Genomic DNA, 12,026 nt, shown 5'->3' with positions numbered 1-12,026 from the left:
GGTTCCGCGACGTCGTGAGCACGAACGGGGTCCGCGTGACAGGTATCGCCGCGTGCTTCGTGCGGCACGAGTTCTTCTTCTTCTTCTTCTTGAGGAAGTGGCACGAACGAAAACGCACGAGGAAATCATACTGGTTGCGGGGCAAGTTGGCTGCATTGCGTAGTTAAGTAAATGAACCTTAAATGGCAAGAAACTATAGTAGAGGAATTCCTTTACAAGAGTAAAGCAAAGCAGAACTTTACTCCCATCCGAGGCGAGAAATGTAAAAAAAAGCGAATATTTATTTATTTATGTATTTGTTTGCTTGTTTGTTCGTATGTTTGTTCCTTTATTTGTTTGTTCGTTGGTTTGTTTGTTTGGTCGTTTGTTTGTTCGTTTGTTCATGTTTGTTCGTTTCTTTGTTTGTTTGTTCATTTGTTTGCTTGTTTGTTCATTTGTTTGTTTCTTTCTTTGTTCATGTGTTTGTTTGTTTGTTTGTTTGTTTGTTTGTTTGTTTGTTTGTTTGTTTGTTTGTTTGTTTGTTTGTTTGTTTGTTCATGTCCTTGTTTATTTATTTTAATTAACAGCGGGTTCCGGGCGGGAAGCTGGCGCTGGAATGCACATCTATCCCAGCGTTGCAGTCCATTAAATTTTTTAGGTGAAAGTGAGACTGCCTGCTGCCGCTCTATACGCAATGATGAGTGCTGCGTATACCGCTACATTTTGATTTTTGGAGCTTAGAATGTTGCGTGACAGAATGAGCATGATAGCATGACCGACAAAGGGCTTTCTGCCACATATCATAATAACTTGGTGCGCGCCTTGTCCCAGCGTGCTTCTGCATTCAATTGCTGGCATCGGAACGCAACCGCAGTCGTGACGCGTTCGCCAATAATCCATGGGCTGCGCCACTCTCCCGAGGAAGAGAGTTTAAACTGAATTTTTCTTATCCAGTAATACGGGGCCCAGATGAGGGTTTGACAAAGGTACTTTGTGAACAATCTCAGTGGCCTGTAATCGTATAGCAACATCCGAATGCACGACAAAAAAAAAGTGTCGCTCCACGAAGTGAACCTATACATTTCGCATGAGCGTACTTTCGAATTTCTGAAGTTTCTGAGTTTACTTGGAGTTTCTAGTCTGCCTAATCATCTCTCGTTTTGTTCGACTGAGGAGGGAGAAAGAGAATGAATTTTTATTCGTCGAGCTGCGGGTGATGTTATGGGCCCGGCCCCGTGAAAGGCATCCCTAGCCCAAGATTCCTTGACATTGACTGGCTGTCCTTGCTCGGGTCACCAGGAATGCCAGTGGTAGCTCTTGAGTTGGGGAAGCGTCGCATTGTTATGCACAGTAGCAGACGACGCACTTCGAACGCTCCCGCCTGCAGCGCCACGCACCGACTATGGTAAGCGTTTTTTATCAAGTTCTTACTTGTTCGGCATTCTCTCTCGCTGACCTTGACAGGCTTCACACTCCGACAGAGCGACGTTGCCTAGCAGCGCTCTTTGTTGGTTTTAATCACCGAGCTTCGTACAACCGCTACGCGACGCGTAAACAGTAGACTTTAGTTTAAACGCCTAACCACCTGTGGTCGCCGAAGACGACTACGACGCGCTCCTTGTTGACTTCCATGCCTGTCCGAACGACCGCGTCGATCTACGTTTTGTGACACTGCTGGAGTAGGGTTGCATGATTGTGCGCAGCGGACCTGTTTCTCCGCGTTTCCCGATGCGGGTTCCCTGTTTCTGCTTATATGCTTGCGATGGATATTTTAATCTACCGTGGCAACACAATGCATGCCACCGCAAAGAATTGGCCTGCTGTTATCCACTTCCTTGCGTTGAAGATGAGGACGGTGACGACAGCAACCCGTTCGGCAATGCCTATTTTGTGGACCAGTGGATGATGATAATGAACAGTGGATGATAAAGTTCAGGTTTATTCTGTGGACCGTACCATGGTATAGTTGATCTTTATTCGTCTAAAGCAACATAAAAGATATCAATCCCCACTTATTATATAAATAACGCGTAGAATTGACTGAAGAGAACAGACTACAGCAAAAAGAAAACTGCATAACTGCTGGGACTCGAACCCAGGTTGTTAGCCCAAAGCAATACTCTGTCTCTGCGCCACGGAAGCCGACGAGCGGAGTCCTTTTAGCAGTAGCTCAGAACAGAACATAATCCTGTGATCTGGACCACAGAATAACGCTGAGCATTATTCTGTCGTCTGGCCCGCAGAATAGGCAGTACGAAGCTTTTCATGAGACCTATTGCACTGAAACGCTGGGAGCACATTTCGTGGTAACACTTCACCCACCTCCGCTTGGCCATTGCCCAGTGGGCAATGGCCCATTCGGCTTCTATTTGATGTCCGGTTGTGGGTCAGTTCTCATGAATTCATCCTCTGGCCTTTTCAGCTAACATATTGGTTCGACGATTCATCAAAATGCCGGCCTGGCCAGGAACAAGAACGGTGGTCGATTCGTTCGATACGAACCGTGTCCAACCGGATGCGAAAATCGAAGCCGTTAGCAGCCCCCCTCCCTCCCTCCCTCCCTCTTGCTGTCTCCCTTTCCCTCTCTCTCTCTTTCTCTCTCTTTCTCGGATTCACTCATTTTTAGCTGGAGTGTAAAGCGCTTATTTTCGCAACAATAGCAACAAGGACTAGAGAGACAACACCGGACGAAGCGCATGGAGTTGGCCAGCTGTTAGGCAATTCCTTGCGTTGAATACGGACCCGCCGTGGTGGCTCAGTGGCTAAGGCGTTGGGCTGCTGAGCCCGAGGTAGCGGGTTCGATTCCCGGCCGCGCGGCCGCTTTTCTGATGAAGGGGAAAAGCAAGAACGCCCATGTGTGCGAGATTTCGGTGCACGATAAAGATCCCCAGGTGGTCAAAATTAATCCGGACCCCTCCACTACGGCGCGCCTCATCGCCTGCGTTGCGTCGGCGCGTTAAACCCTACAATCAGATCAGATCTGTTGAATATGACGACGGTAACGACAACGATTTTCTTCACAAAACCTATTGCGCTTCGTCCGGTGTTGTCTTTCTAGTCCATGTTGCCACCGTTCAAAGAGTAAGCGCTTTACACTAAAGCTATTCAGCGAAAACTGGCCCCCACAGATGCTCCGTTTACTCATCTTCAGCTGAGTGTCGTAAAGGGAGGGCTCCATTTGAAGCAAAGGTGTGCAGATTGAAAGTAAAAGCCGTTTGCACTCCTTTTACATCTGCAGATTGTTGAAGTGAGATGCCAGAAATGCAACCCAGAGAAAAAAAAGCAAAAAAGGAAAGGTCCGAGAAAATGAAAAGAAATTGTGGTTGATTCCTCTGTCCTGGAAATCGGTAACACACGAGAGTGAAATGTGCAGCGAAATCTGCAGCTGAGCATGATTTGCGGGTCGGCGGCTGTCTCGTGGGTGTGCTTGGCGAGCGGCGTCCTGCTGACGGGTCGCTTCGGCAAATGTGTACTGGCGTCATTTCCGTGACGTCGTGTTAAAATATAAAGCCCGAAAACGAACAACCGTAAGTGTAACGCACTCTTTAGTTCCAAAGGTTGCTTCCCCGCATGAAGATGCTGCGTGCAGGGGTGCACCCTTTACAGGCCGCCTGCTTCGTTGTACTGGCGTTATTTCTGTGAGGGATATGACGTCACTCAAATGTTAGTGTATCCCGGAATAAAACACCTTAGTGTTAAAAAGATACGAAAATCACCTTATTTGAAGTAAATGCCATTCCTTCTCCTTTGTTGGCTTCTTTCACTTATACTTGCTAGCTTATTTACCGACTCGGGCATCTCGCAATCTGTAGCCTCCGTGCCACTTAAGCTGTCTCAATATTCTGAGCTAGTGTTACGGAGCTGTGGCTTTCGAACAAAGCGCAGCCGAGAATGGCTGTAAGCAGGATGAAACTTCAACGCCACATGCACGTTATTAAATGGCCTTTCAAAAGAAACAAACTCGCCCGCCGTGATAAAAAAAATTCAAAGCACGTCTTAGAAACACGCACAACTTGCGCAGGTCTTCCGTATTAAGACATCGCGACACGTTGGGTACTTCACCGTCTAGGTCACTGACAACTGACACTGATTGGACTGATACAGTCCAATATTGAAGCCTGTCGGCGAATACTACGTGCAAGTAATTGTCGACACTGTTGTTTTGCGCATACCAAAGGCAATTTTTCGGGGAGGCAAGACAGGGCGTGACGTAAGATTATGTACAAAAATAGTAACAGAACTAAAACTTTAGGTGGTGTCCGCTACAGGCGGTGGTACAGGGGCGTTGTCGACGTTGCCATAGGAGACGAAGGACATTTCGTTGAGGAACATTTGGCAGAAGGGCACGTGGTCCAAGTAGCGTGTGAAGAAGCGGTCCATTGGCTGCAGCGAGTGCATCCATTCCGGCAGGAAGTCCCAGTTCTGGAGGAAGACCGGCAATGCGCCCGGGCACCGCTCCTGTCACGCGGAAAATACAGGGAAGCAGAACGGCGTGCTTTACACGCCACTCCACGTTGCTGTGAAATAATTCAGCGAAGGCTAATGGCATCGGAGGTTTCATTTTTGTTTGTAATGCTGTCGCGGCACTACAAATACAGGGCGTTACATCGATAAATGGAACACTAAAATATTAAAGCCGTTCCACTCAACGTGAAGGCTGCTGGAAGTGCAGAGCAGTAATTCGCCATAATGGGCTGTAGTGCCGTTGTCCGCTCACAGCTACCAACCAATGCAATTCAAATTTCCCGCCTCCGCAGTGCTCGCGCGCCCCCTGCCTGAAACAGCGCCAGCGCTTGCTTTTTGTGCTTTTTTTGCTTGCTTTTCCTGCCGCACATGTCGGCGTTGCGCTGCCACTTTTTTCTCTTACTATCGTAAAAACCAACCCAACGAGCGTTTCTAACTAAATGAACGTGGGCGCTACCGGTTCATTCATTATATACGCGGACGACAGTACCATCTTACTTACAGGTTCCGAGAGCAACGATTTAGGAGTAAAATGCAATATTCTGATTTCCAAACTAATCCAGTGGACCTTACGTCATCGCATTAGTATTAACCCAGCAAGAACTAAGGTAATAATTTTCCGAGCGCGAAATAAAATAGTCAAGTTAGGCGGCCCTATATGTGTTCAGGGCAGGAAATTGAAATAGTCGAAAAATACAAAACCTTAAGTGTAACTTTTTCCTCGACACTTGCGTGGGATTATCAAGCAACTTCCTGAAGTCGGAAGGGTGGCGGTTTGTAGTGTCGAAACTTGACACTAAATATGTGTCCCGGTCATGTGACCTGCAAACCTAGCAGCCACTGTAACTGTTCAAACGTTTGTTCACTTATTGAAAACCTTTTAACACAAGTATTTTTATAGGCTTAAATTGTGTATCTTTAAACATTATTTTGGAAATATTTAAGACACGCCGCCCGCCGCCGCTGCGTTGCTCTCAGTTTGGCTAACTGGGCCTCCATGCCCAGAATCAATGGAAGCGTTCAGTAAACAGACCCAGTGAAGGAGCTTTGACGATTCTACCTTAGTCAGGGGTGTTTGTTCTGCCGAAATATTCGATTTCAGGTTCGAAATACGCCAAAGGCAGCTTTCAAAAAAAAAAAAAAAAAGGACGCGCCCGGGTAGAATCGAACTTCCGACTTCCACAACGTGAAGGCAGGTATTACCTGTTGTCCCTCAAAACAGATGGCGCCTTCGTGCAAAATAGACTAGTGAATTCAAAAAAAAAAAAAACACACACACACAAAGGAATGACAAAGCCTGCGATTCGCACATTTTTTAGCTGGGGACAAGTTTTTAAACATCGCTTTTAATTTCACATACAGACAAGAGTATGCTGCCGCGCTACTGTATGTCATCGTTGCCAGCATTTTTTGGAAGGACACAGCTCGAATACCTTAAAATTTCGATTTAAAAAGTTCTAGGGCGCTATCAGCAAAACCGTTTCTCGTTGAGGTGCTTTAAGTGATGCCCTTTCATTTGGGATAGAGATTAGAGAATATATACTCGACAAAAATCGGTTGCCTGTCCCTTTAACAGATCTGTGCCGTCATCATCATCATCATCACCACCAGACTATCTACGCCCACTGCAGGGCAAAGGCCTCTCCCATTATTCTCTAATTACCCCGGTCCTGTGCTAACTGCGACCAATTTATCCCCGCAAACTTCTTGATCTCATCTGCCCATCTAACTTTCTGCCGCCCCCTGCAACGCTTGTTTTCTCTAGGGATCCACTCTGTTACCCTCAATGACCAGCGGTTATCTTGCCTTCGCATTACATGCCCTGCCCACGTCCATTTTTTCTTCTTAATTTCTACTAATATGTCCTTAACACGCGTTTGTTCCCTGACCCACTCCGCTCTCTTCTTGTCCCTTAATGTTACACCTATCATCTTCCGTTCCATTGCACGCTGAGTCGTCCTCACTTTAAGTTGAACCCTCTTAGTGAGCCTCCAAGTTTCTGCCCCGAAGGTGAGTACCGGTAAGATGCAGCTGTCATACACTTTCTTCTTAAGGGACAATGGTAGGCTGCCATTCATTATCTGAGAATGTCTGCCGAATGCACTCCACCCCATTCTTATCCTTCGAATTATCTCTGCCTCATGGTTGGGATCCGGGGTCACAACTTGGCCTAAGTAGATATATTCGCTTACTACTTCCACGGCCTCGCCACCTATCTCAAACCGCTGTGCTGTCCCGACATTATTGATCATTACTTTATTTTTCTGAATATTAATTTTCAGGCCCATGGTTCTACTCTGTTTGTCCGGTGCGGTAAGAATGCTTTGCAATTCCTCCCCCGAGTTACTTAAAAAGGCAACGTCATCAGCAAACTTGAGGTTACTCAGGGATTCTCCACTAAACCTTACTCCCACCTGTTCTCAATCCAATGTTCTGAATACTTCTTGTAAACATGCTGTGAATAACATTGGGGAGATTGTGTCTCCTTGTCTGACGCCCTTACTTATAGGTATTTTACTGCTCTCCTTATGGAGGATGATGGTAGCTGTGGACCCATTGTAGATATCCTCTAGTATTTTTATATAATGCTCATCTACCCCCTGGTTCCGTAATGCCTGAATGACTGCTGAGGTTTCGACCGAGTCAAATGCTTTCTCATAATCTATGAAGGCTATATATAGGGGTTCAGTATACTCAGCGCACTTCTCTATCACCTGATTGATCCTGTGAATATGGTCCATTGTTGAATAGCCTTTACGAAACTCTGCTTGTTCTTTAGGTTAATTGACTGAAATCTAAGGTTGCAGAAATTCTTTTAGTGATTGCCTTGGTAAGTACCTTGTAGACGACTGACAGTAAGCTGATCGGTCTGTAATTTTTCAAGTCCTTCATGTCACCTTTCTTATGGATTAGGATGATGTTCGCGTTCTTCCAAGATTCCGGTACACTTGCGATCATTAGGCATTTCGTATACAGGTTTGCCAATTTTTCAAGTACAATTTCTCCGCCATCCTTCAAGAGGTCTGCTGTTATCTGATCCTTACCAGGTGCTTTGCCCCCTTTCATTTCTTTCAAAACCTTCCTTACTTCTTCGGTCGTTACTGGTGGGATGTCTATCTCCTCTGAACTACTTTCTCGTTCTGCATTATCCTGGATGCCGCGGCTACTGTACAGATCCCTATAGAACTCCTCGGCCCCTGTGACTATTTTATACCTCTTTGTGATGACATTGCCTTGCTTATCTTTAAGTGCATACATCTGATTTTTCCCCACGCAAAGACGCCTCTTCACTGCTTTTAGGCTACCTCCGTTCTTTACAGCGTATTCGATCCTCTCCATATTATACTTCCGTATGTCAGCTGTCTTACGCTTATTGATTAACTTCGAAAGCTCCGCTAGTTCTATTCTGCCAGCTTGGGTTGAGATTGTCATGGTTTGCCGTTTCCTAATTATATCTTTCGTCTCCTGGGAAAGTTTACCAGTATCCTGTCTAGCCACCGTGCCCCCGACTTCTACTGCACACTCCGTGAAAATTCGTGTAAGGTTGTCGCTGGTTTCCTGTGTCGTAAGCTCTGCTTTATCGGTAAGAGCTGAATATCGGTTCTGCAGCGCTATCCTGATGTTTTCTACTTTACGTTTTATTGTTAGCTCATTAATCGGCTTCTTTCGTACTAGCTTGTTGCGGTCTCTCCTCAAATCTAGCCTAATTCGAGATCTCACCATACGGTGGTCACTACACCTTACCCTTCCGAGCACTTCCACATCCTGCACGACGCCAGGGTTATCGCATAATATGAAGTCTATTTCATTTTTATGCTCTCCATTCGGGCTCCTCCACGTCCACTTCCAGCTCTCCCGTTTGCAGAAGAAGGTATTCATAATGCGTAGGTTATTCCGTTCTGCGAACTCGACTAGTAGGTTCCCCCTGCTATTTCTAGAGCCCAGACCATAGTTCCCAACTGCCTTGTCTCCAGCCTGATTCTTGCCTACTTTAGCATTGAATCTCACATAACTACGGTATACTGTGTTATTACTTTAGCCATTGCCGATTCCACATCTTCATAGAAGCGTTCCACTATACCTGGTCGTCGTGGCTGGATGTGAGTGCGTAGCCCTGTACCACCTTGAGTTTGTACCTCTTATTTAGCCTAATTACAAGACCTGCTACCCTTTCGTGAATGCTTTAGTATTCTTCTATGTTGCCAGCTATGCTTTTATTGACTATAAATCCCACTCCCAGTTCTCTTCTGTCCACTTGACCACGGTAATACAGGACGTGTCCATTTTTCAGCACCGTAAAGGCTTCACCTGTCCTCCTAACCTCACTAAGCCCTATGACATCCCATTTAATGCCCTTTAATTCCTCGAACAAGACCTGTAGACTCGATTCGCTAGATAAGGTTCTCGTGTTAAACGTTGCCAGGTTCAGATTCCAATAGCGGCCTGTCCGGGTCCAGGGATTCTTAGCAACCTCTGCTGCGTCGCAGGTCTGACCGCCGCCGTGGTCAGTTGCTTCGCAGCCACTGGAGACTGAGGGCCGCGGGTTAATTGGCGTACTCATGGCGTATTTATCTGTGCCGTACGACCACTTAATTCCATCGGGTGCGGGTTACCATGGAGGTGCTGTCGAACCAATTAACCAAGCCGTGCAAAGGAAGCGCGCAAGGGACGCGAAGCTGCACCAAAACAGGCCCAAAACAACCGTCGCTAAAGCAGACGACAAAGTCGTACCGCCGACGCTGCCGCCGGTGAGCAGGCACCTCCGCACGGGGAACGCTGGGTAAATTCACTGCGCCCTCTACAGTGTGTTCCGTGAGTGAAACCCTTGCCCCCACCCCCCACCCCCTCCGCCGCTGCCTCCGCCGCTTTGGGAGTTTATTGTCCCGCACACCGCGAAAGAACCGTTGGCTGGTGTGTCAGTGTATTCAAAGATTGTAAGACACTCTGTTGCGACACGGCGCGCGCTGATTGGGCGCCGAAGAATCGCCGGTGAGAGGAGGAATCGCGCGCTTGCTGAGGCGTCGGCGCCCTCTCTTGCGTTGAACCGGATTTAAGAAATTGGCGTGCCCATCTGCCCCAATTTGGGGTAGCGGCAGAGCTCAACGCAAGCGCAGTGCAATGCCCGCCCTAGAGGCATGTCCTCGATGATCAACGAGGCCCCGGCACCAGGTAAGTATGCCTTTTCTTGCTTCGACCGACCACCCCCGCTCAGGCGTAGCGTCAAGAGGCGGTGGGTATTTGAATGTAACACAAATTATAGCCCGTCTATAAACAGCTTGTGCTAAATGATTGTTGAAGCGGACAGGGAGCGCTACACGAATATCTATACCATGTTTGTTTTGAATCGGTTTTATCCATTATACCTTTTTAGTACTCGTTATGTTGAGGCGCGAGGCGATGGAAAATTAGTGTCCCGGTGTTTTAGTACCGTGACCACATGACAATACGCCGACATGAGACGCCGACAGCCCAAGCCCCTAAGGGTTTCACCCCTAAATCATTTCGACCTGGGCGTGACAAACGGAGTCTAAGCAAAAAGGAAATACACAAGCGCGAGTGCCCCCTTTGGCTTCGCCCGCGTTTGTAGCATCTTAGTCGAAAATGAATACTGTACAAACTTACCCAGCTTCACGCTGCTCGATAAAAATTAAGAGGGACCAAAATATGCCCTTTTCTCAAGCTGTTAACAAAGGCGAACGTACTTTGCACCTATGGTTCACCTTATATGCACGCACGCGTCGGTTTTGTCTGACGACCTTGGGACTCTTCTTTGAACCCTTTCAAAATCGGCAAAATAAAAAATTAGCAGTGGCTCTGCTCGGCTATGCCAGGATATACGTAGCGTAAGCTAAGTTTCAACTGGCTATTCTTAGGTTTCCTGGTTGTCTAGGATAGCTGATTATCATGCTTACTCTGCTAAAACGATTTCCAATTCAATCCAGTCGAATACAATTCAATCCAATCCAGTCCAGTCCAATCCAGTCCAGTCTAATCCCACCCAATCCAGTCCCGCCCAGTCACTGCTCCTCGCGCATGCGCAGCACGGCTCTCCAGGAGCCACGCGAAACGGCTATCAAGCGGCTCTGGCGCACCGTTAGACTTGGCTACTGCGCAACGGAGGCGCACAGCTGAGCATGCGCCGGCGCCAGTGCGTCTGCCGCGGCTATGACGTCACTCCTCTGAAATGCGCAGACCGGCGAATGTGCAGACCCAATTCTCTACACACCCGTACTCCAATTGGATTGGATTTCCAATCCAATTCAACACAATTTAATTCAATCCGATCCAATACAACGCAATACAAATCCAATCCGATCCAATCCAATCTAATCCAATCGGATGCTCCTCGCGCTTGCGCAGCACGGCCCTTCAAGGTCCACGCGAAACTGCTCAACCTCGACCAGTGTAGCTTACGCTACAAAATAGTTTGGTAGTTACATCGAAATTACGTTAGTGGCAGGAAAAGGGCCCCCGAGCTCAGAAACAGATAGCTGACCGTAGAGACGCGATAGTGATTCCACTAGGCCCTCACGCAGGTCCTGAGCACGGCGTACACATTTTCGTGACGCAGAGTAGCTCTCCACAAGGGGAACTAGTTTGCAATAGAGAGCTGTTTGGAAGAAGAGCGAACCTGTATGACGTTCACAATGGTAAGGAGGACCAGCGACAGTACAATGGACATGGTGATGATGCTGAACGGGAGGTCCCCGAGCAGCGAAAGAAGCAGGGCCGCCAGCGGAATTAGCACGAACGTGAGCAGCAGGTAGAAGAGCACGAACCAGCGGTACCTGGCACCCGTCTCGCCCAGCCGCTGCGCGATGAACAGCGGAAGCCTGCACGCAAAAGCACCAGCGGAATGCCCGCGCGCGTTATAGCAAGCCTATTTCTGGTGACAGCCTCCGCGCATACCCAGTCGAAAAACACAACATTAAATACGGCAGGATGATCCAGTAAGGGAATGGGACATTCTGTCCTTTGTACAACGGAAGTTTTTGCGTGCGGCAAACATACTGCAGTTTTACGACAGTTATGCCTGTCGCACAACAGACCATTCTATAGGCCCAACAGAGATCCCTGTTCTACGACAGATGTTCCTGTTGTACAACAGAAATTTCTGTTGTGCGACAGAAATGTTTGTTGCGTTTTTCGACCGGGCTGCAACGATGCGCTGGGAGGCAATTGTTAGTATCTCCAACGACCTCAGCACCCCACCACCCCCACCACCACCATCATCATCATCATCTTATTAATGTCCATTGCAGGATGAAGGCTTCTCCCACAGATCTCTAACCCTTCCTGTTCTTTGCCGCTACACCATGTTATTTCTTTCCTCCGCCCTGTTGCTCTTTTTGCAAACGGGGGATTTTGAATGATTTATACAATGCAGGGGTTTGGAGGTTAGCATGATGCAGTAAAACTTCTTTGATAACTGAGAGTAAGAGCATTGCGCGTAGCATTTTGGACATTGACGGGGCTTGTGACAATCGCAGTAAATTATCGCTGTGGACGATTCTTGAGCTGGAGGACTTAGAGCACGCTCGCGGAGCTCACCACCCAGTGGTGCGGACAGCCATGCGTTTCTA

General features: G+C 47.7%; 1 protein-coding gene across 1 annotated transcript; it reads right to left on the bottom strand.

Moving 5' to 3' along the window:
- Positions 1–4,213: 4,213 nt before the first annotated feature.
- Positions 4,214–12,017, bottom strand: LOC144179725 (sodium-dependent phosphate transport protein 2B-like). The gene is made up of 3 exons (XM_077708168.1): positions 11,995–12,017; positions 11,075–11,276; positions 4,214–4,437 (listed from the first exon to the last, which is right to left on the bottom strand). Exons 1-3 carry the CDS (start codon positions 12,015–12,017, stop codon positions 4,228–4,230), a joined length of 435 nt encoding a protein of 144 aa, XP_077564294.1. The 3' UTR covers positions 4,214–4,227.
- Between the last annotated feature and the right edge of the window lie 9 nt (positions 12,018–12,026).

Source organism: Haemaphysalis longicornis, unplaced genomic scaffold (genome assembly GCF_048455015.1).
Source record: "Haemaphysalis longicornis isolate Haplotype H1 unplaced genomic scaffold, Haemaphysalis longicornis Haplotype H1 scaffold_4, whole genome shotgun sequence".
Classification (NCBI taxonomy): Eukaryota; Metazoa; Arthropoda; class Arachnida; order Ixodida; family Ixodidae; genus Haemaphysalis; species Haemaphysalis longicornis.
This window is presented reverse-complemented; position numbering and strand designations above follow the sequence as displayed.